We start from the raw sequence: 23955 nt of genomic DNA, 5'->3' as shown, positions 1-23955 counted from the left end.
AGTCCTTTTTTTCTTATTTATAGGCAGAGAAATGTACCAATCCCAACTCTACAATTTGCTGAGTTGCGGTACGTGTACAAACCACCCCATAACCATTGCTCCAATCAAGAGGACCTCCCACCACCCAGCGGGTCCCCTGTGCTCCTCCCAGTTCGTTCCCACCCCCACTGTGTAGACCTACACTGCTCGGCTTCCCATCACTATCCATTCTATTTGCCTGTTCTAGGCATTCGAGTTGATGGAATCAGAGTTTATCTGGTTCAAGCCTGTTGTTTTTTGCTTGTTTTCTGCCTTTTCTCCTTTTTTGTTTTTCTTGTTTTCTTATTGTTGAGTTTTAAGAGTTCCTTTGTATTTTGGGGGTACCAGTCCTTTATCAGAAATTTTTTTGCAAAGATTTTCTCCCAGTCTGTGGCTTATCTTTTCATTCTCTTAATGGGTTTTAGTTGCCCCACACCTTATGAATTGCGAGTGTGCTGAGGAGAAAGTATGAATAAACATGGATCTCACCCAAAGTGGCTTCCTTCTTTGAAGGGTTAAATCCCTCTAGTTTCTGTCTGATTCTGGTCACTACCCAGTGTCTTCAAATAGTTGTTTTCAATATTTTGTCCAGAATTAAAAATTTCTTTTTTACCAGAAACAGATCTTATTTTTGTCCTTTTTGAAGGATCCTCCAGATAGCCCACCAAGCAGTTTTAAAAAATATTCCATTGGCTAAAATTGAACAACCAATTGGACAACCAATTGGACCGTCTCTAGACTGACCACTGGGAGGGTCCTTAGAGAACAGGCCTGTGAGGTGTTGTGGATGGGGGAGGGGTCAGTCAACCAAGAGTGCCTGCCTCGTTGCCATTTAAAACATTCTCTAATTCAGACTTTTCATATTTTCCAGACCCACTTTCCTTCCGCATCCAGCAAGACAAACACATGCTCCTAGATTTCATCTAAATGACTGGGGTTTAACACAGTAATTTTAGATTAAAATTGAAGATGAACCAATTAGTTTTGTGTGACCTTGGTGTGTAGATTCTTAAAGATGATCGTATGTCTTCATAAGCTTGAAGTTTTGAGGACCCTAGATCCTCATAACAATTTTCTGGACATTGAGGTTTGGATATCAGTATAAAAAGAAGTGTAATTGCTGACAGCAGCATACACAGAAGCAGCTGTTTTCTGGAACAAATAACTCGGTACTTGCCCCATGGACCTGCCTGCTTCCCCTGCCTATCCTGGTGTCCGTGAAGCAGATCCAGAGGTTCAAAGTAGCCCTAGGACCCAGATTTTGTCATCTAACCCTAGGATGTAGCTTTTATCCTCATTTTGAGGAGAGAAGTTGAGTTTCAGAGAGCTTTTCTATCATAGAAACAGAGCTAAGAGTAGTCATACTTGCTCAAGTTCATCTTATGTGCCCAACATTGTGCTAAAATACTAACTATCTGTCCCTTTTGTTGACCTCTGGTTTGAGGGATGTGACCTCATGAACACACAGAAGGTACTATTTAATGATGACATTTGACTAAAAATAAGAATAAGGCTTTGAAATTTAAATAAATTAGATCAGATAAATGTCAATCCAGGAAGGTACACTTCAACTTATTCAAGTTTGCACCAACTGGGCAGGTGGCTGGCTGCATGAAACAGAAATCCGATTACAGTGGAGGAACCAAATAGAGATTTATTTGTCTTCCATGACATTCCTGTCATGGAATGACAGGACTGTCCAGAAGTTGATGGTCCAAGGCTGGGGCTCTGAATTCTTGATGCTCTTAGCATCCTGGATCCCTTCAACCTTCCTGTTTTTATCCCAATGTGTGACTTTCAGCCTCCTGATCATGATGTCTGCTGCACCTTCTTTGTGGCAAAATTCTACAAATTCCACTTAGCTTGGCTTAAAAATATATTTCTATGACCTCATCAGAATAAGACTTGGGTTAGCTGTGCCCCTGCAAGCAAGAACTGTGGTTGCAGGTCCATGGATGTGTTGGCGGGGCCAGGACCCAAAGTGGACGGCCCAGGAGAAGGATGAGGATGAGGATGTGATCAGAGCCTTGGGACCACATCATCTACACGGTGAGCCAGTGGTTCTCATGCTTGTGCATCAGAATCCCCAGGAGGGCTTGCCCAAACCCAGATGGCTGGGCCTAAGCCCTGGAGTTTCTGTTTCAGGAGGTCTGGGCTGGGCCCAGGAGTCTGCCCTTCTGACAAGTCCAAGGTGACAAATGGTGTTTACAGAGAGAAGACGTGACACTGATGCTGCTGGTCTTGAGGGCTCCTTTCCACAAACCTGAGCGGGCTCTGGGGGGCCAGGGAAGGAGCTGGTTAGGTGTGAGGTCTCAATGAGGCCATTCTGCTGCCCGGCTGGGTCCTTTTCCAGCACAACCACGTGGGGGGAGTGTGTGCACCCCTTGTCTCTGGGATCTGGTCAAAGGCAGATTCTTATTCGGGAGGCACAGGGTGGGGGCAGAGATGCTGCATTCTAACAAGCCCCCAGGTGAGGATGCTGGTCTGGGACCTCATGTTGGAGGGACAAGGCGGCTGCTTGGCTAGCAGATCCCTTCCTCTCTCTCTCCTGTTTCCGATCCCAGCTGCCTCTCACTCGGCTAGAGGTGGCACAAACAGTCTGGGGCAGAGTGTCGACATTTTTGTCACTTCTACTGAGCTCTGGGGATTGACTCATTTAAATGACATTCTCAGCTCTTTGGAAAGATGCTGGGCCAGAAATGGAAATGGCGGCAAATACTTTCTGGGAAACAGGAAGCCAAATATATATTTTTTCAATCATTATTTTCCCCTGATTTAGAGACTGCTTAACTTCCCATGAAATACAACTTTGAGATTACAGGATAAAATACAAAAATGATGTCCAGCTCAAGACCACAGGGAAACAGCAGAAGAGCAAACACTGTGAGAAAACAGAGTCATAGTTTCTCTGTAGCATATTTCAAGTTCTGGATTTACATGTTATCAGCAGTGTGTATTTATCCTGGTTGTGGTAGGACCAGCTGGAGTTTTAAATATGCACCATGGACGAGGCTGCCAGGATTCTCCCCTGCATCTGTTGACTCCGAATTCTTCAGTGGCCAGCTGGCCATCAGGAGCATAAAAGTGACGTCCAGTTCCAAGGAGGAAGCATCCTTCCTCATTGCCTGTGGAACATGTGATAAGTATGTCCCCTTTCCTGGGGGGTCCTTTAAGGGACTTCGGAAGGTTGGTTCTTGCTAAATGTCCCAAAAATCCCATCCAAAGGAGAATAAACTCTAAAAAGAAGCCTTTGCCAGTGCTTCTCTGGGATCTGGCTTCAGAATTATTCCCAGTCTGAAAGGCATTCCCACTGGTTTGGGTGTGTGTGAATGCTTCCTCCTCCTTTGGTGGGTGGGCTGGTTCTGGGTGCAGGTGAGTGGGGTCAGGTACTCCCAGTGGGAAGCCACTCCCTTCCCTCTTCCCACAGAGCTAGACGGAACCCCAGGCACCCCCAGGCGTGTGGGTGGAAGTGGGATTTCTGAGTGATGAACTCAAATGTTGGCAGCCCCTTACCCCAGAGCAGAGCTCCCTCCCCACAGCTGCTCTCTGTGACTCCTTCACTCCCCCGGGGGGCCCATCTGCCCAAGTTCCAGATGTTCTCAGTCTGTTCACCCGGGAGCTGCCAAACCATCCTGCAGGCCTGTTCTCAGACTCCTGAGGTCTGCAGTAGCTTGTCTGCAACCCTGGTTGATGAAAATAGGCCGTATACCTGCACCAGCATCTGTGAGTCGCTGGAAAAAGTCAATCATAAAAAGACTAACCCAATTAAGACACAAGTAAAGAATCTGAATAGACATTCAACTAAAGAAGACATACAAATGGCCAATAAGCACATGAAAAGATGTTCAACATCATTAGCCACCAGGCAAATGTAAATCAAACCACACCAGTTCACTCTCACTAGGATGGCTAGAATAAAAAAGACTATTCTTTCCTCCATTTAATTGTCTTGGCACCCTTGTGGAAATTAATTGACTAAAATTAAATACAAAAAGTTTTATTTTTGAGCATCTTTTCATGTGCTTATTGGCCATTTGCGTATCATCAAAGGGTTTATTTTTGGACTCTCAATTCTGTGCCATTGATTTATGTCTTTTCTTATGCCAGAACCACACTGTTTTGATTACTGCAGCTTTGTAGTAAAATTTGAAATCAAGAAGTGTGAATCCTTCTGTCTTGTTTCTCTTTTCCAAGATTATTTTTGTTATTCAGAGTCCCTTGAATTTCCATGTGAATTTTAGGATCAGCAGGAAAATTTCTGTAGAGAAATCAGTAGATATTTTAATAGATATTGCACTGAATCTGTAGATGAATTTTGGGAATTTTGCCACCTTAACCATATTAAATCTTCCAATCCATAAACATAGATGACTTTTCATTTATTTAGGTCTTTTAAAATTTCTTTCAACATTGTTTGCAGTTTTCAGAGTATACATTTTGCACTTCTGTTAAATTTATTCCTAAGTATTTCATTCTTTTTTAATGCTATTGTAAACGGAATTATTTTCTAATTTCATTTTCAATTTGTGCATTGTTAAAATGTAAGTGATTTTTATGTATTGATTTTGTAACCTGTAACGCTGAACTTGTTTATTAGTTCTTATAGTTTTTGAATAGTTTTCTTAGGATTTTCCATATACAACCGAGACAATATCGTGAATAAAGAGATAATTTTATTTCTTCCTTTCCAATCTGGATGCCTTTTATTTGACTTCCATGTGGAACTGCCCTGGCTAGAATCTAGCTCGAATCTCCAGCACACTACTGAGTGATGTGGTGGGAGCAGGCACCTTTGTCTGGTTTCTGACCTTAGGGGCAAAGCTTCCGGTCTTTCATCATCAAAGATGATATCAAATGTGGGGTTTGGGTAGATGCAACATATTTTCTTTTCATAAAGAATGGGCCAATAAAGTACTGTTAATTTTCACCTCACTTCTTTCTTCAAGTCTGGCTGGGAGTAAATATTTAGTAAAACCTGCATTCTGCTACAGTACCAGGCTGTTGTTTATTGAGTAACATTTGCTCACCAGGCATTTAATTTCCACTATTAGATTCATATGTTGCTGCATCACCACAGAGACTTAATTTTTGCGTCTGTATTTTAACATTGTTATGGCTTATAAACATAATGTTTTTATCTTTTAAATGTCTTTCTTCTTAATATCTAAATTATTATACTTAACATCCAGGTTAAAAATAATATTGATGTATTTATTAGTCAAGTACTAATAGTGATTATACAGTTTTTACTCTTCTTAAGGTTTCCCTTCTAGATTCTGATGGCAGTTTTCACAACAATTACCTTGAAAACAACAATGGTTGCAAGACGGTGTTCTTGGAATCTTAGAAGAGACATGCATATGCCCCCACCAATGGCTTCCTTGAGGTCATTACTTGGCTCTATGGGTAGACAAGCGCCGTCCAATAGCAATTTCTGTGATGATCAAGTGTTTTCTTGGTAATGTTCAATTTGTAGTCACAAGCCTGTGGGGTACTTGACATGTGGCTAGTGAGACTGAGAAACTGAATTTCTAACTTTAATGTAATGAGTTTTAAATAACCGGAGGCGATTATGGCTATTGCACTGGACAGGGTATGCACCCCTCCCCACCCTGTCCTGTGTCCTCAGGTGCTAGTGACAGCCTTTTCCACCCCGGGGGGCCTGGGGCTTTTATCACCAGCAACAATTGGGAGTCAGTCCCCACTTCTCACAGCCCCGAAGCCCTGAGCACCTGGAATTGTGCATTTCCACACATCGGTTTTCTCCTTCCCCACGGGAGAGGCTTAAGTTCTAAGTCAGAGCAGGGACAGCTGCCCACGTGCTCTGGAGAGAAACAGCGCCAAGTGGGGTCTCCATCAGGGGACCTAGGGGTTAACAAGTCTACGAGCAGGTGTTCATGTTAGAACTAGAAAGTTCTTTTTTATGTCTCTGAAGAAAAAAGCTGCTTGCCACACTTGATAAAGCTCTTTGGCTAAGGGTGAATCAGCTAGAACCCATCCGTGAAGTGACCCAGCCTGGTGGCGGCCAGACCTGACGCTTGAACTTCTCTCAAGGCTCAGAGGGCCCCTCCCTTCGTTTACGGCGGCTTTGTCCGCCGGAGTCCTGAAATCCTTTGTAAATGCTGAACAAAGGGTGTGGCTGGTCAGGTCCCCTCTCCCGTCTCACGCGCCCACCTCTGAGGTCCCAGCCGGTGTCTGGAGGCCCCGCTCCGCCCTGGGCCCGTTGCACCGAGACAGCCTCTCCAGGGCGGCCAGAGTCGTGACCCCTGACTCAGCTCTGCAGCCAGTGGGATGTCAGGCCAGCGCCTGCCCCGCCCCCACCCGGGGCTGCGCGGCTCTGCGATCTGGGGGTCTTTCCTTCCTCCTCCTTGGAGGGGCAGTCGCTCCCACTCCGGGGAGCCTCAGACCTCGGTGTCCCTTTTTCGTGGGGCGCCGAGGGGCAGCGGGCAGGCGTCAGGGAGCGCAGGGGACCACAGTGCCTCCCCCCTTTCGCTTTCGGAGTGTCCCCGCCCCGCCCCCTTGGTCACTGCGGTCAGTCCGTCCGCCGGCAGGTGCTTGTCTTCCGCAGGTGAAGACACCACACTCTCCTGTTCTTTCGCAAGTCCTGGGCTCTGCTGGGCGTGGGGGCCCAATCCGCGGGTAAGACGAGGGGTCGGCGTTTCCTGCCCTGGGAGAGGCCTCTGTGTCCCCACACCCTAACCCTTTCAGCCCAAGTTCGAGTTCACCAACGTCTTTGGTTTTGTTTAGAGTTCAACAGCGCCGCCGCCTGGCGCGTTGCAGTAAGTGACCGCGGCGGAGGATGGCGCAAGGGTGTTAAAAAAAAAAAAAAAGTTTGCTTCTCACCGTTCTGCTTTGGACCCACCCCTCCGCATTCCTGATGCGAAGGTGAGCGGATAAGGTCGCGAAAGTGACAGATTCCAGTCTCCTCCCAGCGCTCCCCACCCCGCGCGTGCCCAGAACAACCCCTCGTCTATGTCCTTTGCCGCCCAAGTGGCATTTATGTGCTCCTCTGTGTCACCAAAGGGAAAAACCCTCAACAGACAAACCCTCCCTGCGAGGGCACACCACGCGTCGCTATGGGGGTGCAAGTTGCACTGTTCCTCTGCGATGCTGGAAGAACTCAGACCAAACAGGCTAAACTCGCTCGCCCCTACAGGGCTCGGCGGGAATTCGCCTGCCACCACTTCCGAAGGGTGGCAAGACCTTGCCGCCTTGACAGTGTCCCCACGACTTTCTCACGCGATGAGATGAGGTCTGGCCGTGGCAGCTGGCGCTCAGGGACTCGTGGGTCCCCACTTGGGGACCGGGTGTTAGGCCAGTCCTCCTCCTTTGCGCGTGGTCGCCTCAGCCACGCCCTGTCTCCAAGCACCTCCTTCTCCGGAGCTAGGCGCCCTGGCCTGGGAGGGTGTGGCTCGCTCTCCCTGCGCTCTTGTTTTTTGGGGAAGGCCACGCCCTAGACAGCCCCTCCCAAAACCCTCTGGGTGGCGGGCACCTCCTCCTGCAGCCCTGCAGGTCTTGGGCGCTATGTCCCCACCTCTCATTCCAAGCCCTCCTCGCCCAGTCTCCTCTTTCCAGAGCTCCGCAATCCAGCCTATCCTTGAAATAGGTGGTAACAACACATTGATGAAGGAAAAGAAAGAGGACCGAAGGTTAAGGAGGGCTGCGGGTTAAGCCCCTTGTAGGGCTGCACGCGTGGGGCGGGTCCTGTCGCCGCGCTGACAGAGGTGCTGTCCTCCTGGGAGCCTGCGCTGCTGGCCCCGCCCGAGGACCTCCCAGCCGGGGCCGAGTTTACTCATCCCCGCGAGGGGATCCCGGGCGCGAGGGCGGGCGCAGGGCGTCCGGAGAACCCAGTAATCCGAGAATGCAGCATCAGCCCTTCCCACCAGGCACTTCCTTCCTTTTCCCGAACGTCCAGGGAGGGGGGCCGCGCACTTATAAACTCGGGCCCGGGCCCGCCCGCCTGTCAGAGGCTGCCTCGCCAGGGCTGCGCGCCGCAGCCGGACGCGCCTAGTCCGGGACCGACGCGAGCGGCTGTCGCCGGCGGCGCCCTGCGCCTCTCAGCCCCGACCGGGCCCCTGCGCGCGGCGTGCGGACACTATGCTCCGCGTCCTGCTCCTCGGCGTGTTGGCCCCCGCCGGCCTGGGGCTCCCGGCGCCCCCGGAGCCTCAGCCCATCGGCAGCCAGTGCGTCGAGCACGACTGCTTCGCGCTCTTCCGGGGCCCCGCGACTTTCCTCGCTGCCAGCCGGGTCTGCGAGCAGCTGCGGGGACACCTGATGACCGTGCGCTCCTCGGTGGCAGCGGATGTCATCTCCTTGCTACTGAGTGGCGACGGCGGCGATGGCCCGCAGCTCTGGATCGGCCTGCAGCTCCCGCCCGGCTGCGGCGACCCGGGGCACCGCGAGCCCCTGCGCGGCTTCCAGTGGGTTACGGGCGACAACCGCACCAGCTACAGCAGGTGGGCGCGGCCTCACGACGACGGGACGCCCCTCTGCGGTCCGCTGTGCGTCGCCGTCTCGGCGGCCGGGGCTCCGGCACCGGGAGAGCCGGCCTGGGAGGAGCTGCCGTGCGGCGCGGAAGCCGACGGCTTCCTCTGCGAATTCAACTTCGCCGCCTCCTGCCGGCCGCTGGTTGTGGAGCCCGGCGCCGCCGGCGTCTCCGTCACCTACAGCACCCCGTTCGGGGCCCGCGGCGCGGACTTCCAGGCGCTGCCGCTGGGCAGCTCGGCCTCCGTGATGCCCCTCGGGGTGAAGCTGGAGTGCGCGGTGCCGCCCGCTGAGGCCGAGGCGCGCTGGGGCCGGGAGGCACCGGGCGCCTGGGCCTGCAGCGTGGAGGGCGGCGGCTGCGAGCACGCGTGCAACGGGAGCGCCGGGGCGTCGAGCTGCCTCTGCCCCGCCGACGCCGCCCTGCAGGCGGACGGGCGCTCCTGTGCGGTGCCGGCCGAGCACCCGTGCCACCAACTCTGCGAGCACTTCTGCGTCCCGGGCTTCCCCGACGCGCCCACCAACTACACGTGCATGTGCGCGACGGGCTACCGGCTGGCTGCGGACCAGCACCGGTGTGAGGACGTGGATGACTGCACGCAGGTGCCCAGTCCGTGCCCGCAGAGTTGTGTCAACACGCAGGGCGGCTTCCAGTGTCACTGCTTCCCCGGCTTCGACCTGGTGGACGGCGAGTGCGTGGAGCCTGTGGACCCGTGCTTCGGCACTAACTGCGAGTACCAGTGCCAGCCCGTGGGCGGAGCTGGGTACCGCTGCATCTGCGCCGAGGGCTTCGCGCCCATCCCCCACGCCCCGCACAGGTGCCAGATGTTCTGCAACCAGACTTCGTGCCCGGCCGACTGCGACCCCAACAACCTGGCGATCTGCCGGTGCCCCGAGGGCTACATCCTGGACGAGGGCTCCGTGTGCACGGACATCAACGAGTGCGACAACGGCTATTGCCTTGGCAAGTGCCACAACCTCCCCGGCACCTACGAGTGCATCTGCGGGCCCGACACGGCCGTCTTGGGCCAGGCTGGCACCGACTGTGACCCCATCAAGGTGAGCGAGGAGGAGGACGGCGGCTCTGGGGCGCTCCCGGGCAGCCCGACTCCCGGCTCCACCCCTCGCCCCTCGCCCCCGCCCGCGGGGCCTCTGCATTCGGGCGTGCTCGTCGGCATCTCCATCGCGAGCCTGTCTCTGGTCGTGGCGCTTTTGGCGCTCCTCTGCCACCTGCGCAAGAAGCAAGGCACCTCGCGGGCGGAGCTGGAGTACAAGTGCGGGGTCCCCGCCAAGGAGGTGGTACTGCAGCACGTGAAGACCGAGCGGACGCCTCAGAAACTCTGAGGGACCTCCCTCCCTGACCCAGGTGTTGAGTGGCCTTTTCCTCCCTCCTGGGCCTCATTGCTCCTCCCCTCTCCAGCCTTTCTCTCCCACTACCCCAAAGCACCTTAGCTGGCGTCAGAACTGGAGAAGACGCTCGCTCCTCTTCTTTCGCTGCTTCTACACTTGGCTATGGGGGAGGGGGGCGCGTTGGAAGAAGTATGGCCCCAGCCATTTCCATGATGTCATCGGACAAGTGGGCAGAGACAGCAGTTTTATAGTGACAAGATGCTGATCTTGTCAAAGTGTCCGATGCCCTCACCAAGGGGCACAGGAGGGGTGAGTGTTCTTGGTTGGCAGCCTTGGGGCAGACTTCATCCCAATGGACTAAGTGAGGTGTAATTGAGTCATAGATAATGACCAAGATATTTATTTTTTAAGTATTTCTTGTTCTTTGGCTTCTTTCCCTACCCTCGAGTCTCCGGCACCCACTTTGTATCCCTCTCTCCTTTCTCCCTTCCCCTCTCTCCCCTTCCCTGTCTATATATTTATGTGCTCCCACTTGTCATGGGGCCCTTATACTATCTTTTCCAGTCCTCTTGCATTTATGAAGCGAAGCCGCATTTCAGCCCTTTCATTTCTCCCAATTTACCCCTGCCAGGAACTCAGCCAACCCACCTGAGCCGCCCTACCTGTACTGGACCCTACGTCTGCCCTTAGCTGTCTGCCTGGCCAGAACTGTTATGTGAAACAGAAACAAAAACACTAGAAATAAGAATGGTTGGGAATTTGTTCTTTCAGCAGATATTTGCTAATTTATCCTGAAATTTCAGGCTTCCAGAGCAATATCATTTTAACAGAGGTTAAGATGTGACGGGCATTTGTTAGACTAATGTTGCTGGACTATCACAGGAATTCAATGCAAGGAGGTTTTCATTTTTATTTTTAAACAATGAACCTGCGTTTTATTGTTGTTGTTGTTTTGATTTGGACTGAAAAGTAGTCATTGTTGTTAAGCTTCTTATGCAGTGTCTTTTCCTGTTATTATTATTCCTATTATTATTAGTTATTTTTGACAATGTTGAAAATGTTTGTTCACATAGTTGCTCTAAACTGAGAGAAGATGGAAGCACCTCCCGGGAGACAGTGTAAGAAAGTTTTGAGCTGCAGGATTCATGCCGATGACCATTTGGACTCTGACTGTTCTTGTCATTTGTAGGCCCCAATAAAACCAGCTCTACTGGTTTCTTGAATTTGGGGGCTCGGGGATGCAGGCTGGAGCATGGCCAATTAGGGCCTCACCTTGATCAGGCCCTCGGGAGGTTCTCCCAGTTCAGACGGGCCTTCTAAGCCCAGTCATTTGGAACGTGGTCCCCGGACAAGAGGCTGGAGCTGCCCCTGCCAGCTGGTTAGAAATGCAGACACTCAGGCTCCATCCCACCTACTGCACAAGAATCTGCATTTTAATGAGATCAGCAGGGGGTTGTCTGCTTCGTATATTTGAGGAGAGCTGTTCCAGACAGCTTCCAACATTCTGGAATAGATTAAATATGGATGAGCAATAAGTAGCAGGCCAAGTCAGGCCCTATATTCTCAAGAAACTGAGGAATTTTCCTTTTATAGCTTTGCTTTCTGGTAGAAAAGCCTAGGTACACACCTTTAGACATTGCCACACAGGGTCTTTGGTTCAAGTAAGCTAGCAATGAAATGCCTCATGCTTCTGTGTATGGAAAAAAGTGTACCATGTAAATGTATCTTTTGTAATGCAAAGGTTTTCCTCTATCATTTTGTAAACTCAGCACATTTGTACATAGTTATTTATTTATTGGAGATAAACTAGAACACAGGCAAAACTCCTGCTATGACATCACAAGTAGAAAATAAACAAATAACAGTGCTCTTGGCTTTTGTGTCTGTTCACCTCTCTCCCCCAGCCCCCTCATTTTATGTTATTAAATGAGGCTCATGGACAATGCAGATGCCAAGAGGAGCATTTAACGGCTGCCCCCCCCCACCCCATCACTAGCTGCATCTGCTCCAGGCTCCATCTCTGACTTTCAAAGATCTTTCCAGAGGAGATTGTTTTCACTGTAGAAGGACTTCATGTTATGTCTGTGTGCACAAATATTTATTTTTTCCTTCTGTAACCATAACAACTTCATACACAGGACTTATGTCTAAGTGTTTTAAAACATATTATAGGATTATTTGTTGGGACAAGTTAAACAGTCCTTCTTGGGGCATCTCTTAGAATCTTGGCTGTGTGTCCCTCTGTGAACGGTTTGGCATTATCTGCTCTCAGAGATATGCAAACACAAAAGTCAGTCTGTGGTTCAGAGACCAAGGTCTCATGCAGTATTAAATCATCCTCATTTCTCTCGGAGATAGGAAACACTGTCTTTTTAATGCACACATTTCCTGGGCCCCTTTTCCTGGGATGGTGAAACTGGCTGAATTTTATATGCAGTGTTCTGAAAGTTTTCAGAAAGCAAAAATTGGAAGAACATTGAATTCAGTCAAACATCCAAATACTTTCATACATTTGGATCATGCCGAATTTCTCAGTTTTAATCTGAGTAGTTGCTGTCATGAAGATGCAGTTGGAGATGTCAACATCCATCCTGGATGAAGGAGACGGCTTTGGGGCATGTGTGGAGTGGGTGATAGGTGAGGGGTGCCTTCCCGAGATGGCCAGTGCAGCAGTGCTGCCCTCAGGACTCGGAAGGCTAGCAGAAAACCAGATTCAATAATAGGTACGTGTGAAGGAAGAACTCGATGAGTGGGAGCAAAGCAGATGCAGATAAATCATGCTGGGGGTTGAGAGGGGAGAGTGATGCCCTACCAATCATCCTCACCACCCACCCTTCCACTTTTCAAAAGGGTCTGCTCCCAGGGGCAGTCAAATTGACTGTCAAAGTCTCATTGCTTTCGGATGTCTTCCTCTAAAGAAGAGATCCTTTCTCAAGAGCACAAGAAAACCAAAACATGCTTTCAAGACTCAGAGGCAAGAACCCTTACCGGGGCATCTTGGACACCAGGACACTGGCGGGGTGAGGCGAGGCGCACACCCTCGCAATGTACCTCACTTCCTGTCCTGTGGGAGATCCAACTCCCTGTGTACAGGCTTCACCTGAACTTGAGATTTCCAAACTTCAGCCTCTCTCTGAAAAAGACACCATATAAAGCAATCACTTAACTCTAAAAATGATGCCCCAGCATTTCAAACCTGGGTGACCCTTGTGAAATGGGCCGTGGGCCCTGCCTTCTATTCACATCATTGTCATCCAGGTCTCCCAGTCTCAGCAGTGGTGTGCGGTGTGTGTTCACTGATGGAGTTCCAGGGTTCATGGGGCCTGGGGAAGAAGGCCAGGGTGGATGAGTCAGAATTTGATTTTATGACTCAAAAGACTTTTTTGCCCTCAGACCGAACCGCTTGGATCAGTTCAGCAAATATTTATTGAGCATGTGCTCTGTCACTGGTGGGTGACAGGCATGGTGATGAACCCCTGCCTTGAGAAGCTTGAGCTCTGGTGGGGGAGACAGACATACAACAAACGATCCCCACCCCCCCACCCCAAACTGTAATTGCCTCTGAACCAGTGGTAGGAGCCGGGGAGGAGGAGCACAGCACGACAGGGCTGGAGAGCCTGCTGGACCAGCTGACGCAATTCTGGACGTGAAGGAGGAGCAGGGGTTGGTCATACACAGAGCGGAGGGCAGAGCAGTCCGGGTGGAAGGCACAGCACGTGCAAAGGCCCTGTGCTGGGAAGAGTCTTGGCAGAGGGTGTGGAGTGAGGTGAGCAAGGAGGAGGGGGTCCAGGATGAGGCTGCAGAGGTGGGATGCAGAGAGAAAAGTGGAAGGGGGGACCATAGGTCAGCTTAGAGATGTCGAATTCTATCCTCGGTGCAAGTGGAGGAGTTTCATAAGAGCGCACTGGTGCTCCATTTACGCACTGAAATCATTTGAGAAGGTAACACCTACTTCTAGACTTATTTATATGGCTCCACGGCAACACGTGCACAGTTTGCATTGTAAGAATCCAGCAGAGCCAACAAAGAGTGTGGGTGTCATGCACCCCAGATCTGAATCCCAGCCTGACATGCGTTGTCACATGGCCATGGGCACCACACAACCCCTAAGACTGGGAGTTCCCTGGTGGCCTAGTGGTTAGGATTCGGTGCTTTCACTGCCATGGCCCGGGTTCAATTCTTGGTTGGGGAACTGAAATCCCACAAGCTGAACAGTGCAGCCAAAAAAAAAAAAACCCTAAGGCTGTAAACAGGATGCCAGCCCGGACCCCCTGGGGTTTCTATGAGGATTAGGTGAAGGGAACTGGCCCAGGTATGGCACACAGCAGGTGCTCCATAAATGGGGCATGTGCGACAATGAACTGGTGGGTGTGTAAGTGGATAAAGAAAAAGGATGTGTTGGGATCTGGAGTGTCTTGAGGGCAAGTTCAAGGTTTCCGGAAACTGGAAAGGGTTCTTTCCAGGCACGGTACAGTCATTTGGAAGGGCTGTTGTCCCACCTGGACAAGTGTCCTGGTGGGGTCTCGGGCATCAGGCAGAGCCGCAGGAGGTGATGTTCGCACAGCGGAGATGCAGTCCCTCCTCAGCTGAAAAATCCATTTCAAAGCCCCTTTCTCCCTGCTTACAGGCCCATCAAAGTCTGGGGAGCAGAGCCCCCTCCATCGTGCTCCTAGGGAGACCACAGAGGAGGGGTGACCACAGCCCGAAGCGCCCCCCAACTCCAGCTGCCACGTGGGGCCCCAAGTCTAGTCACACCAAAGAGGAACCTGCAAAGAGGAAAGAAACTTCAGTTCAAAACAAGGGACTGGCCCTGTGTCCACAACTGTCTCTGGGACAGCGTCTGGCCTCTCCAGCCAACTGTCCACCACAGAGGGCACCACAGGGGGACATGGGCCTGAGGACCCAGCCCCCTGGGGAGTCCCAGGCCCCTGGACTGTAAAACCCGCCCTTTTTAGCAAACAGATCTATGAGTCCTGAAGAACACACATTAGTGGAACTACTGCCATTATCAGTATGTAGAATATGTTCATGACACCAGAAAGTTCCCTCCTGTCCTTCCCGCTCTACTGACGCTGTAGTTGTCTGCACAACAGGCCAGATAAAGCCTTTATCCACTCTGACACACGTTATGTCCTTAGGATCTCCCCGAACCAAGGATCCCGTGTTTTCATGTTTGAATCCAAAGACAAGATTTTTCCAAGGAATGACCAGACAGACAGCCTCTCTTCTATTTCAGCAAACAGGGTTTAACAAAACCCAGCTCACATGTCTCCCAAAGCCCTGCTCATTCACCCCACGTTCGGGCCCGGGTTGACCGAAATCCTGGCAGCCCACCAGAGTGTGTAAAGACACACAAAGCAAGACGGAAAGCCTGCATATCATGCACTTCAGGGAGGAGGGGCACCTTGAGACACGCAGTAGGAAGTAAGGAAACGCTGCTGCCGCCCATGGAATCCCAAGTGGCCCCCCTGCACGGCCACAGCCCTTCCTGAGGCTCCTGGGCGTGACCTTCTCATGTGGACTGGGCAGGGGGCAGAAGACCCCCAAGCTCACAGTGGCCGTGTGTCGAATGGGGGTTAATCATTTTGTCATCTCTTCGAGGAAAACCGAGGTTACGAAGAAGATAGAAAAACATGTTTCCATGGTTGTCGTGACTCGGTGGGGGGCACCCGAGCACATCTGAAAACATCCCTGACCTTCTCGGCATTTCTTTGTAAAATAATACAGGCTACGCCCGACTCTGTCTGTCTGTCTTGTTCAGAATGTGTGCCCGGGTTCAGCGCTATCTCTTTTTGTTTTGAGAGAGCCCTTTTTCCTTTTTCTGGTCAGCAGGCTCAGATGTAGGCAAACAACAGATTTCCTCTCACGAGAGAAATGAAATATTGTTTTAACATCAGATTCTAACAGAATCAAAATCCTCTTCGGCCTGTTTTGAAAGTGTGATTGCGAAAGATAGAGGGACCCTAGGGATGGTTAGTTCAGCCACGACTGGAAAGGGTGGAAACAAGATGGGACGGGAGAAGCTGCAGGGTTTCAGGGATCCAGTGAAAAAAAACAAGATTCCAACCTGGGGTCCGTGGTGAGGACGCGCCCCGCCCCAGGCCAGACATATCCCCCGGCTGCACCTGAAATAACCTTCTCCTGAACAAGACATCCACGAGCTGTACCATCCTGGGGAGCCCCTCTCCTGCACACTCGACCTAGGGCAGGGTTTCCCTGACCTCCTGGAATCTTCTCCTGTCCTCACCTGGAGGCCGAACCCAGCTGCTCACTCGGAGCTGTTGGACTCAAGCAAACCTTCCCTCAGCCACTCATTGAGGAAGAGGAAGAGGAAGAGGAAGAGGGGGCTTGCTTCAGTCTCCTATACCCTCCCCCCTTCCTTCTACCTCCCCCCTTAATTCGATTTCCTCGAACACACGGACCCCTACCTCCCGCAGCCATGCCGGAGATCCGCACCCCCTACCCTGCACCCTCGTACTGGACAGACGTTTCATTGTTCAATTCGTCTTGAAATGGTGATTGAAACCAGAAGTACCAATGTTGGCCCTTCTCTGCCAGCACTGACTCCCCCCTTTCCTCAAGCATCTTCGCCCTTGTCCTAAGAGGTAGGACTTGGGGAATCTCACGGGGACAGGAGGAGAAAGGGAAGCCCGAAGGCACAGGGCAAGGCCCCCTCTCTGTGGTTTGTCTGCATTTGCAGAGCGAGGGAATCAGCCTCAACCAATGGGGCTGAGACGATGCAGCGCGAGCCCAGCAGCCAGCTGTCCAGGCTGCGATGGACAGACGGGGCTGGGTCCTGAGGACAAGCTGGCTCTGCGAGGCTGCAGGGGAGCTCTGAGCCCCGGATGGGAGGGGCAGCCGTGCTGAGGAGGCAGCAACCTGCTCAAGCCTCGGGCTGTGGTTAGTGGGAGGTGGTTTCTGGAGCCCAGGCTGCTGCTTCAAATCCAGGCGATGAGGAGGGCAGAGCTCCCCGCGTGGGGATGTGGGGAGACGGTGTGCTTGGGTGGCCTGCGAATCTGGGGAGCGCTGTCCCCAGTTCTCTTCCCTTTGGGTCCTCCCCATGCTGCCCCCTCAGCATGTATCACGGCCACCAAGACGGAAGGACACGGTCCCGGAGCCAGTCCCCATCTTGACTGAGGTGGCAGTTAAACAATGGTAACCTTACACATGTCAAAATGCACAGAACTGTACACCTAAAAAGACTGACTTTGACCATGTATAAATTATACTCCCATAAAAATAGATTAGAAAGAAATCACAGCCTCCTCGGAATGGCTAAAGAAAGCTGGATGCAAAAAAATACAAAAACCAGCCAAACACAACCCCCCTCCCGCAAACACACCCCCCGCACCACCCTGTCCTCCTGCGCCGTTGGGTCGCTGTCTGAGCGGCGAGCCTCCTGGACCTGCCCCGCACACCTGGACTGGATGCTCTCGCTCTGTCCCTTCTCCGGGGGCCTCGCAGCATCCCTGCGGCCATGCTCGGCTGGTGAGCAGTGACGTGCCCCTGGTCTGTGTGTCCCCAAATCTGTTTCCCCACCCGGCGCACTGTCCACACCTCGCCAGGTGCCGGGTGGGGCTCACGGTGTCCTCATAACAGGAAGCCTCGGGTCTTACGTTGCTGGTCAGCGCTCCTTTCCTAGGCAACGTGGTTGATGACTTTGGACTTTCTCAATAGTGGTTCCCTCATTTTCAAAAGAGCCCCTCCCTGTTACACACTAGGCCAATCCAGTCACAGGACCAGGGACATTGCCTTCTTGTTGATAAAATGATTTAAAAACATTAAAATGATGAGAACACGATCCTCCTGCCAACCTCCCCCTGAAAAGTGGAGGGCACATGCGCCCCGGCTTCACAGGGACTCGGGGTCCCCATGGGTTTCTTGACCAGGTGGACCTGCACCTCTCGTTGTCACCACCGTCCCACGGCCGGGTCCTAAGTCCTCAATTGGGCCTATGAGGTCCTCGTCTGCTAATGCCTCCCACTGACCAGGCACCTCTGGCCTCTGTTCCAGTTACCCTGGGCACTCTCAGTGCCTCCCTTCCTGGCTGCTGGCACACACCGTCCCCTCTGCTTCAGCCATTTTGCCCACCCTTCTTATCCTGGTTTCTCCCACACAACTCATGGAGGACTTCGCCCCCCTCAGCCTTCCTGGGGAGGCTGCCCTGCACAAGGTCGGGTCCTCGAGTGCATCGCCTCACAGAGACCAGATAACTTCCCCGATCGTTCTTATTTTGGCTTAGACGCGCACTCTCATTCCTGTGCTGATCTGAACAATGCCCGTGGTTGCCACTAACCAACCTCCAGGCTCCTCGAGGGCAGAGCGCTGTCCACGGAGCCCTCAGCCCCGCCCTGCCCTGACAGAAGCGGCAGGGGGTGTGCAGTCTGTATGCCTCTGCCCCCTTCCCCTGCCCCCTGTACTTGCCTCCCCAGAGCAGGGCCTCGGGGTGTGGTGCCCACTGACCGGGTGCAACAGGACAGGCCTCCGGATTCTGACATTTGTGCTGAAGGAATGTGAGGTTATTCTATTATCTCCTTAAGGAGAGGGAGGATGCGGAGTGGGGATGCTTCTCGGCAGACCGCCTGACGGAGAACAGCTTCGATACGTAGATTTGCAGGAATTTTCCCAGCCGCTGCTCAGGCTGTCAAGTTTGATTTCTGAGGTAGCACAGCCAACGCAGACCTCTCTTGGTTGTTTTTCCCTTTGATATCAGTGTTGGCACCTAAGGCGTGCTAGGTAGGATTTTTTTTTTTTTTTTTTTTAGCGGTACGCGGGCCTCTCACTGTTGTGGCCTCTCCCATTGCGGAGCACAGGCTCCGGACGCGCAGGCTCAGCGGCCATGGCTCACGGGCCCAGCCGCTCCGCAGAATGTGGGATCTTCCTGGACCGGGGCACGAACCCATGTCCCCTGCATTGGCAGGCGGACTCTCAACCACTGCGCCACCAGCGAAGCCCCGTAGGATGTTTTTATGGCGAAGTGAAGCCAAGAATTTAAAGATAAATGTGCAAATTACATTCATGTTTGCTCAAAACATAGTGCTGACAAACTGGGCAAGAACTCCGATGAGTGACCACCTGTCACGTGCAAATACCATCTTCCTGATTGTCTGGAAAAATTAAACACCTGGCTGGTCACTGAACAGTAAATTAAAGGCAATTTTATTTTTTTTTTTATTTTTTATTTTTTTTCGGTATGCGGGCCTCTCACTGTTGTGGCCTCTCCCGTTGTGGAGCACAGGCTCCGGACGCACAGGCCTAGCGGCCATGGCTCACGGGCTTAGTTGCTCCGCGGCATGTGGGATCTTCCCGGACCAGGGCACGAACCCGTGTCTCCTGCATCGGCAGGCGGATTCTCAACCACTGCGCCACCAGGGAAGCCCTAAAGGCAATTTTAAAAGGTAAAGCCAGTTCACTGGTGGAGGGTACCTGAAGGCTATTTCTACCTGGATAAAGATGTTTTCATTCCTGCTTGATGATCAAGGAAGGATACAGTGGAAACTGGTATTCTTACATTGGTCAGAAACACAGAAGTCTTATTTCCTTTTTGGTTAGTGTGTTGATCTATTTCTTTTTATAGTCACAAACAAAAAAACAACAACTGTATGCTTGAAATACAGTGGATTTCAACTTAAAAAAAAAACAAACTGTTTTCATTCCTGATGCAGCCAAAAGCTGTGATCCCCTAGTCTTGGTAACTGGAGCAGCACTGAGGTCAAAGGGTGTCTGCACAGCTGATGCCCCAGGCCAGTAAAATGTGCAAGTGTCTCCAGACCTCGAGGGAGGGTTTTATGCAGCCGTTACAAAGGCCCCCGTTGCTACAGCTGGCAGTACCTCGCCTCTAGTGCACCCCCGACAAATGATCGGCATGTTTTGCAGCTACTGAGTTGTTAAGCCCCAGGAGTCGAGAAGGTCCTGCAGCTGAAAAAGAGGACGGCCAGCAAGACTCTCTCTGCTCCACCGCGTGGTTTATGACTCCAAGGTCAAAGGCAGTGTCAATGCTCATTTTTAACAGGTTATGGAGAGAGCAGTATGCTGTCATCCCCTCCCACCACCGCAGCACCTTGCTCCAGCGTTCCTGATAAAACAGAGCCGCAGCTGGAAAGAACTCAAAACTCACAGTCTCCCTCTGTGCATGTTTCAGCTTTGAAACTGAGGCTCAGTGAGGTTACACCACTCCCCACGGGGCTGACTGGCGCAGAGTTCCCCTGCCTCCCAGGGACTTTTCTTTCCATCACCTGAGGCTGCCTTGCCTTCAACCATCACCAACTAAGTTGAAAAGGTTGCATTTTTAAGTACTCAGCAGAGCATAAGTGTTGCCAAGACTCTGGGTCCGTGTGCCATCTTGCCCGTCAGAGTGTACCCAGTGTGAGTCCCTGTGGGAGATCCAAGAGAGGACCCCAGGCCCTACCCAGACTGTGGCAGAGGCCCGGCAGCGCATTCAGACCACTGCCTGTGCTGTGAACCCCTCACCTTGCTGCCATCAGTCTGCGTGGTTCATACAGGTCAGTTCAACTGCATCTATCAAGTGGCCGCCCTGCCAGTCACCACCAGGCACTGGGGAACAAAGAAACAGTTCACCCTCAAAGGCTGTCAAGAGGTTACAGTTACACGAGGCCCAGCACCGACTGCCTCCAGATGCCCAAGGTAACTCTAGTGTGTACTGCCAGGGCAGGGGGGGTGGTCTGGTTGTGTCTGTGTGCACATGTGTACGTGTGCATGTGGGTTCAAGGGGCTCCGTGTCTTAGTTAGGAGTTCCCAATCCACAGCCATGTCTCCAGTCTGTTGTGCAGACTTGGCTACACATTTTCTCTCTGAGACAGATGGGGGCCACCCAGTGCAGACCCGGAACATCTGCATATCCACCTCGTCCCCAGCCTACACAACACTGATCACCACTGATCACTGCTTCCAGGTCACTGGGCTGGCTGGTCACGTGCAGGAGTAAGTGCCCAATGGTAAGGCCGTTTCTTTTTTCATTTATTAAGGGAGAAGCTGGCATCTACAGCCACGTGGACAAAACCATCAGGTTAGGCCTCTAAGAGTCACCATGTGCTGGCTGGGGAAGGGCCTCCTGATTTTAGAGGCAGAATTCTGAGGACCTGGGTTCAGTTCCTTGCCGGGTCACATGACACTGGATCCAGGACCCGAACTTGGCTCTCTCCTACCCGCCCATTCCTGGAACATCAGGGGTCTGCTCACATCCCTGAAGCCTGGCTTTGGCCCGATCGCTTCAGGGAAGGGCCTTGTTCCCTTTGCCCCGGCTCTCAGGGAGGAGCCCTGGCCCATGGTGGAAGCGGGGCGTCCCCTCTGACCTTGCCCTACCCTCTGGGCCCTGCCTCAGCCTTCTTTAGCTCCCCAGCAGCCCCCTGTGCCCACCTTGGAACATGCAGGCTGCTGGAGGAGACATGAGTCTGGCAGGTCCTCGACCAAATCAGGTCCAGGACGTTTTCTCTTGAAGCTGCCCTGCCAGGAAGCCGTGAGCTCCGCAAGCCTGACCCACGGGTGAGCGGAGGGTCCTCTCCTCAGAGGCCCTGCTCCCCACCCCCCACCCCCAATATCTTCCTCTCACCATCAGGACCCACCAGCCAAAGCCAGGAGTGTCCTTGGCTGAGCTGAGCTGGGGCCCCCGTGGCGCTCCCTGCACACAGAACAGCCCGCTTCCCGCCCAGCCTCCCACAGAAGCCCTACCCGCATCTCCGCAGCCCCCCCCCCCCACTCCAGTTTTGGCAGAAAGCAGGATCAAAGATTCTCTTAGGCCAGTTTTGTCCTTTGGGGAAAGATAATTTATCCTTGGGTGAACATCAGGCAAAAAATTATGGCCTTTTACTGTGTTCAGCCTACATTTGTTTATTATCTACATCTGGCTTATGTTTTCCTGAATATCAACTTTTTTTGAATAGCGGTGATAGAGCTGCTTCCTCCATTCAAAATCTGGGCTGATTTCCATCTGCCTTCTCTGGTCTTCTTTCGTCTTCCCTTGTTCCCCTCCCACCCAGAGGGAGGGGGCAAGAAATCCCATCATTGGAGCTAGATGAGATTTATCCTCTCCGCTTCTTTATTATGGACCTGGTTTCATGCTTCGTCGTAAACCCCACTCCAGGTCTCTCTCTAAACATTTTCAACCCACAAAAAGCCTGCTACCGGCCCAGGACAACCAGGGTGACACTTGTGATTGCAAGCAGGCATTGGGCCGGGGGGTGGTCAGGGGGTGACAGAGTCTGGGCCTCAGGCTGTCACACACAAATCTCTCTCTGCACGAGGGCCCTGGAACAGCAGCAAAGGGAGAGCACTGGGAGGCATCTCTCTTCCTCCTCCTCTTTCTGAACACGCTGTGTCCCCACCACAGGCAGAGAGAGAGTCTGTGCAGAGCAGGGGTGCCGGCTCCCTCCACCCTCCGGACAGTCATCTCCCAGGCAGAGCTGCTGTAACAAGTCACATGCAGGTGGCCACTCCTCCCTTCTCCCCCCTGAAAAAACAGCCAGAGTTTCAGGAATGATTCACATCCTAGATCAGTTCTCAGAGGGTCCTACCCCCATGGAAGCATCCTGGGGAGAGGGGAAGCCTGAGGGGCTCTGATGCTCTTGGGGTTGCACAAAGACTGCGGGAAGCAGGTGCCTGTGGAGGAAGGTGGTGGTTCTCAGGGGAGCATCCAGCACGGGTGGTCTGCTGGGCTGTAGGGTGGTGCAGATCCCTTGGAGGTGGCCACGCTGGGTGAGGGAATCTCAGAAGGTGGTGGTCCTGGTGAGGGGGACCTGCTTGCGGCTGGGTTCTGGTTGCCTGGGCTCCTGGGGAGTGGGGGTCATGCGGCTCCTGCGCCCCCTCTGCTGTTGAGGGCGGTGGCACAGTAGTCCAGTGGCTCCTGGTCTGCACCGCCAGAGGCATCCAGGAGACAGCAGCGCAGGCAGAGGACCTGCTGGAAGGACCGACGTTAGTTGTCAGAGAGGAAGCCGTAGAGGATGGGGTTGGCGCAGCTGTTGGCGTAGCTGAGGATGAGGGACACGTGGTTGATGGTGGCATCCAGGCCCGTCACAGAGAGGTTCAGCAGCTGCACTGCGTAGAAAGGCAGCCAGCAGAGCACGAAGACGGCCACCAGCGTCAGCACCAGCCACGTGATCTTCTTCTCGGAGCGCTTTTGCTACTGCCGGCCGGCCGGCAGCGCCAGCACCCACATCTTGCCCACGGTGAGCACGTAGCACAGGCTGACGGCCAGGACGGGCAGCAGAAGCCCAGCAGGAAAGTGCAGACCACGAAGACCGCCGACCACGCTGGGTGCGGCCAGTGCAGGTTGCAGGCCACGGGCCTGCCGCCGCGAGCCGGCCTGGTGTCGGCGAAGGCGGCAATGGTCAGGGTGACCAGCGAGGACGACAGCCACACAGTCTCTGACCAGCCTGGCCACGCCGGCCCGGCGGCAGGTGGCAGCGCGCAGCGGGTGCACCACAGGCAGGTAGCGGTCCACGCTGAGCACGGCCAGGCAGAAGACGCTGGGGAATGCGTTGAGGCCGTCCACGCTGAGCACCGCGCGGCACAGCGCCGGGCCAAAGGGCCATTGGCGCAGGGCGGCCGACGAGTCCACGAAGGGCACGCTCAGCATGAAGAGCTCGTGGGCCACAGCCAGGTTCAGTAGGTAGATGTTGGTGGCCGTCTTCATCTTGGCGGAGCGGAGGGTCACGAAGATGACCAGGGCGTTGACCATCACGCACACCAGCGCGGAGACGCACTGGATGTCTACCCGGTCCCCGCCGCCGCCGCCTCCTCCGTCGCCGCCGGGGTGCCGCTGGCGTTGGTCGCCGGGGGGCCAGGCCGTCTCGAGTCTTTCCTCGCCCCCGGGAGGTGGCGTCGGGGGAGCGCGCATCCCGGGATGGGGGAGCGGCGGCGGCGGCGCGGCGGAGCGGGCGCTTACGCCGCGGAGCCCCGGAGACCGGCGGGGCTGCGGGGCAGACGCGCGCCTTTCCCTGCTCCGCCCAAAGCTGGGCGCTCCCGCCCACCCGCACCCAGCCCCGCCCCACGCAGACCCCGTCTTCTCCGGCCCTTTGCCATTTTCTCCCCTGCTCTCCTCTCCGGGGCCCGCAGCCGCGGGGTCAGGGGGGCCTGGAGTCCTCCGTTTGG

General features: G+C 53.4%; 2 protein-coding genes across 2 annotated transcripts; one reads left to right on the top strand and one right to left on the bottom strand.

Annotated features, from left to right (window-relative positions):
* The first annotated feature begins 5006 nt into the window (after nt 1-5006).
* THBD (thrombomodulin) lies at nt 5007-11716 on the top strand. The gene has a single exon (XM_059037533.2). It carries the CDS (start codon nt 8116-8118, stop codon nt 9841-9843), a length of 1728 nt encoding a protein of 575 aa, XP_058893516.1. The 5' UTR covers nt 5007-8115; the 3' UTR covers nt 9844-11716.
* Nucleotides 11717-21740: 10024 nt separating this feature from the next.
* On the bottom strand, nt 21741-23701 carry SSTR4 (somatostatin receptor 4). The gene is given in 4 exon segments (XM_059037532.2): nt 21741-22636; nt 22639-23070; nt 23073-23227; nt 23229-23701. Coding segments are annotated over 4 exon segments (1125 nt in total). The 3' UTR covers nt 21741-22571.
* Between the last annotated feature and the right edge of the window lie 254 nt (nt 23702-23955).

Source organism: Kogia breviceps, chromosome 14 (genome assembly GCF_026419965.1).
Source record: "Kogia breviceps isolate mKogBre1 chromosome 14, mKogBre1 haplotype 1, whole genome shotgun sequence".
Classification (NCBI taxonomy): Eukaryota; Metazoa; Chordata; class Mammalia; order Artiodactyla; family Physeteridae; genus Kogia; species Kogia breviceps.
This window is presented reverse-complemented; position numbering and strand designations above follow the sequence as displayed.

Coding starts and splice junctions, on each gene's coding strand:
- THBD (XM_059037533.2), top strand. CDS start 8,116: ATGCTCCGCGTCCTGCTCCTCGGCGTGTTGGCCCCCGCCGGCCTGGGG.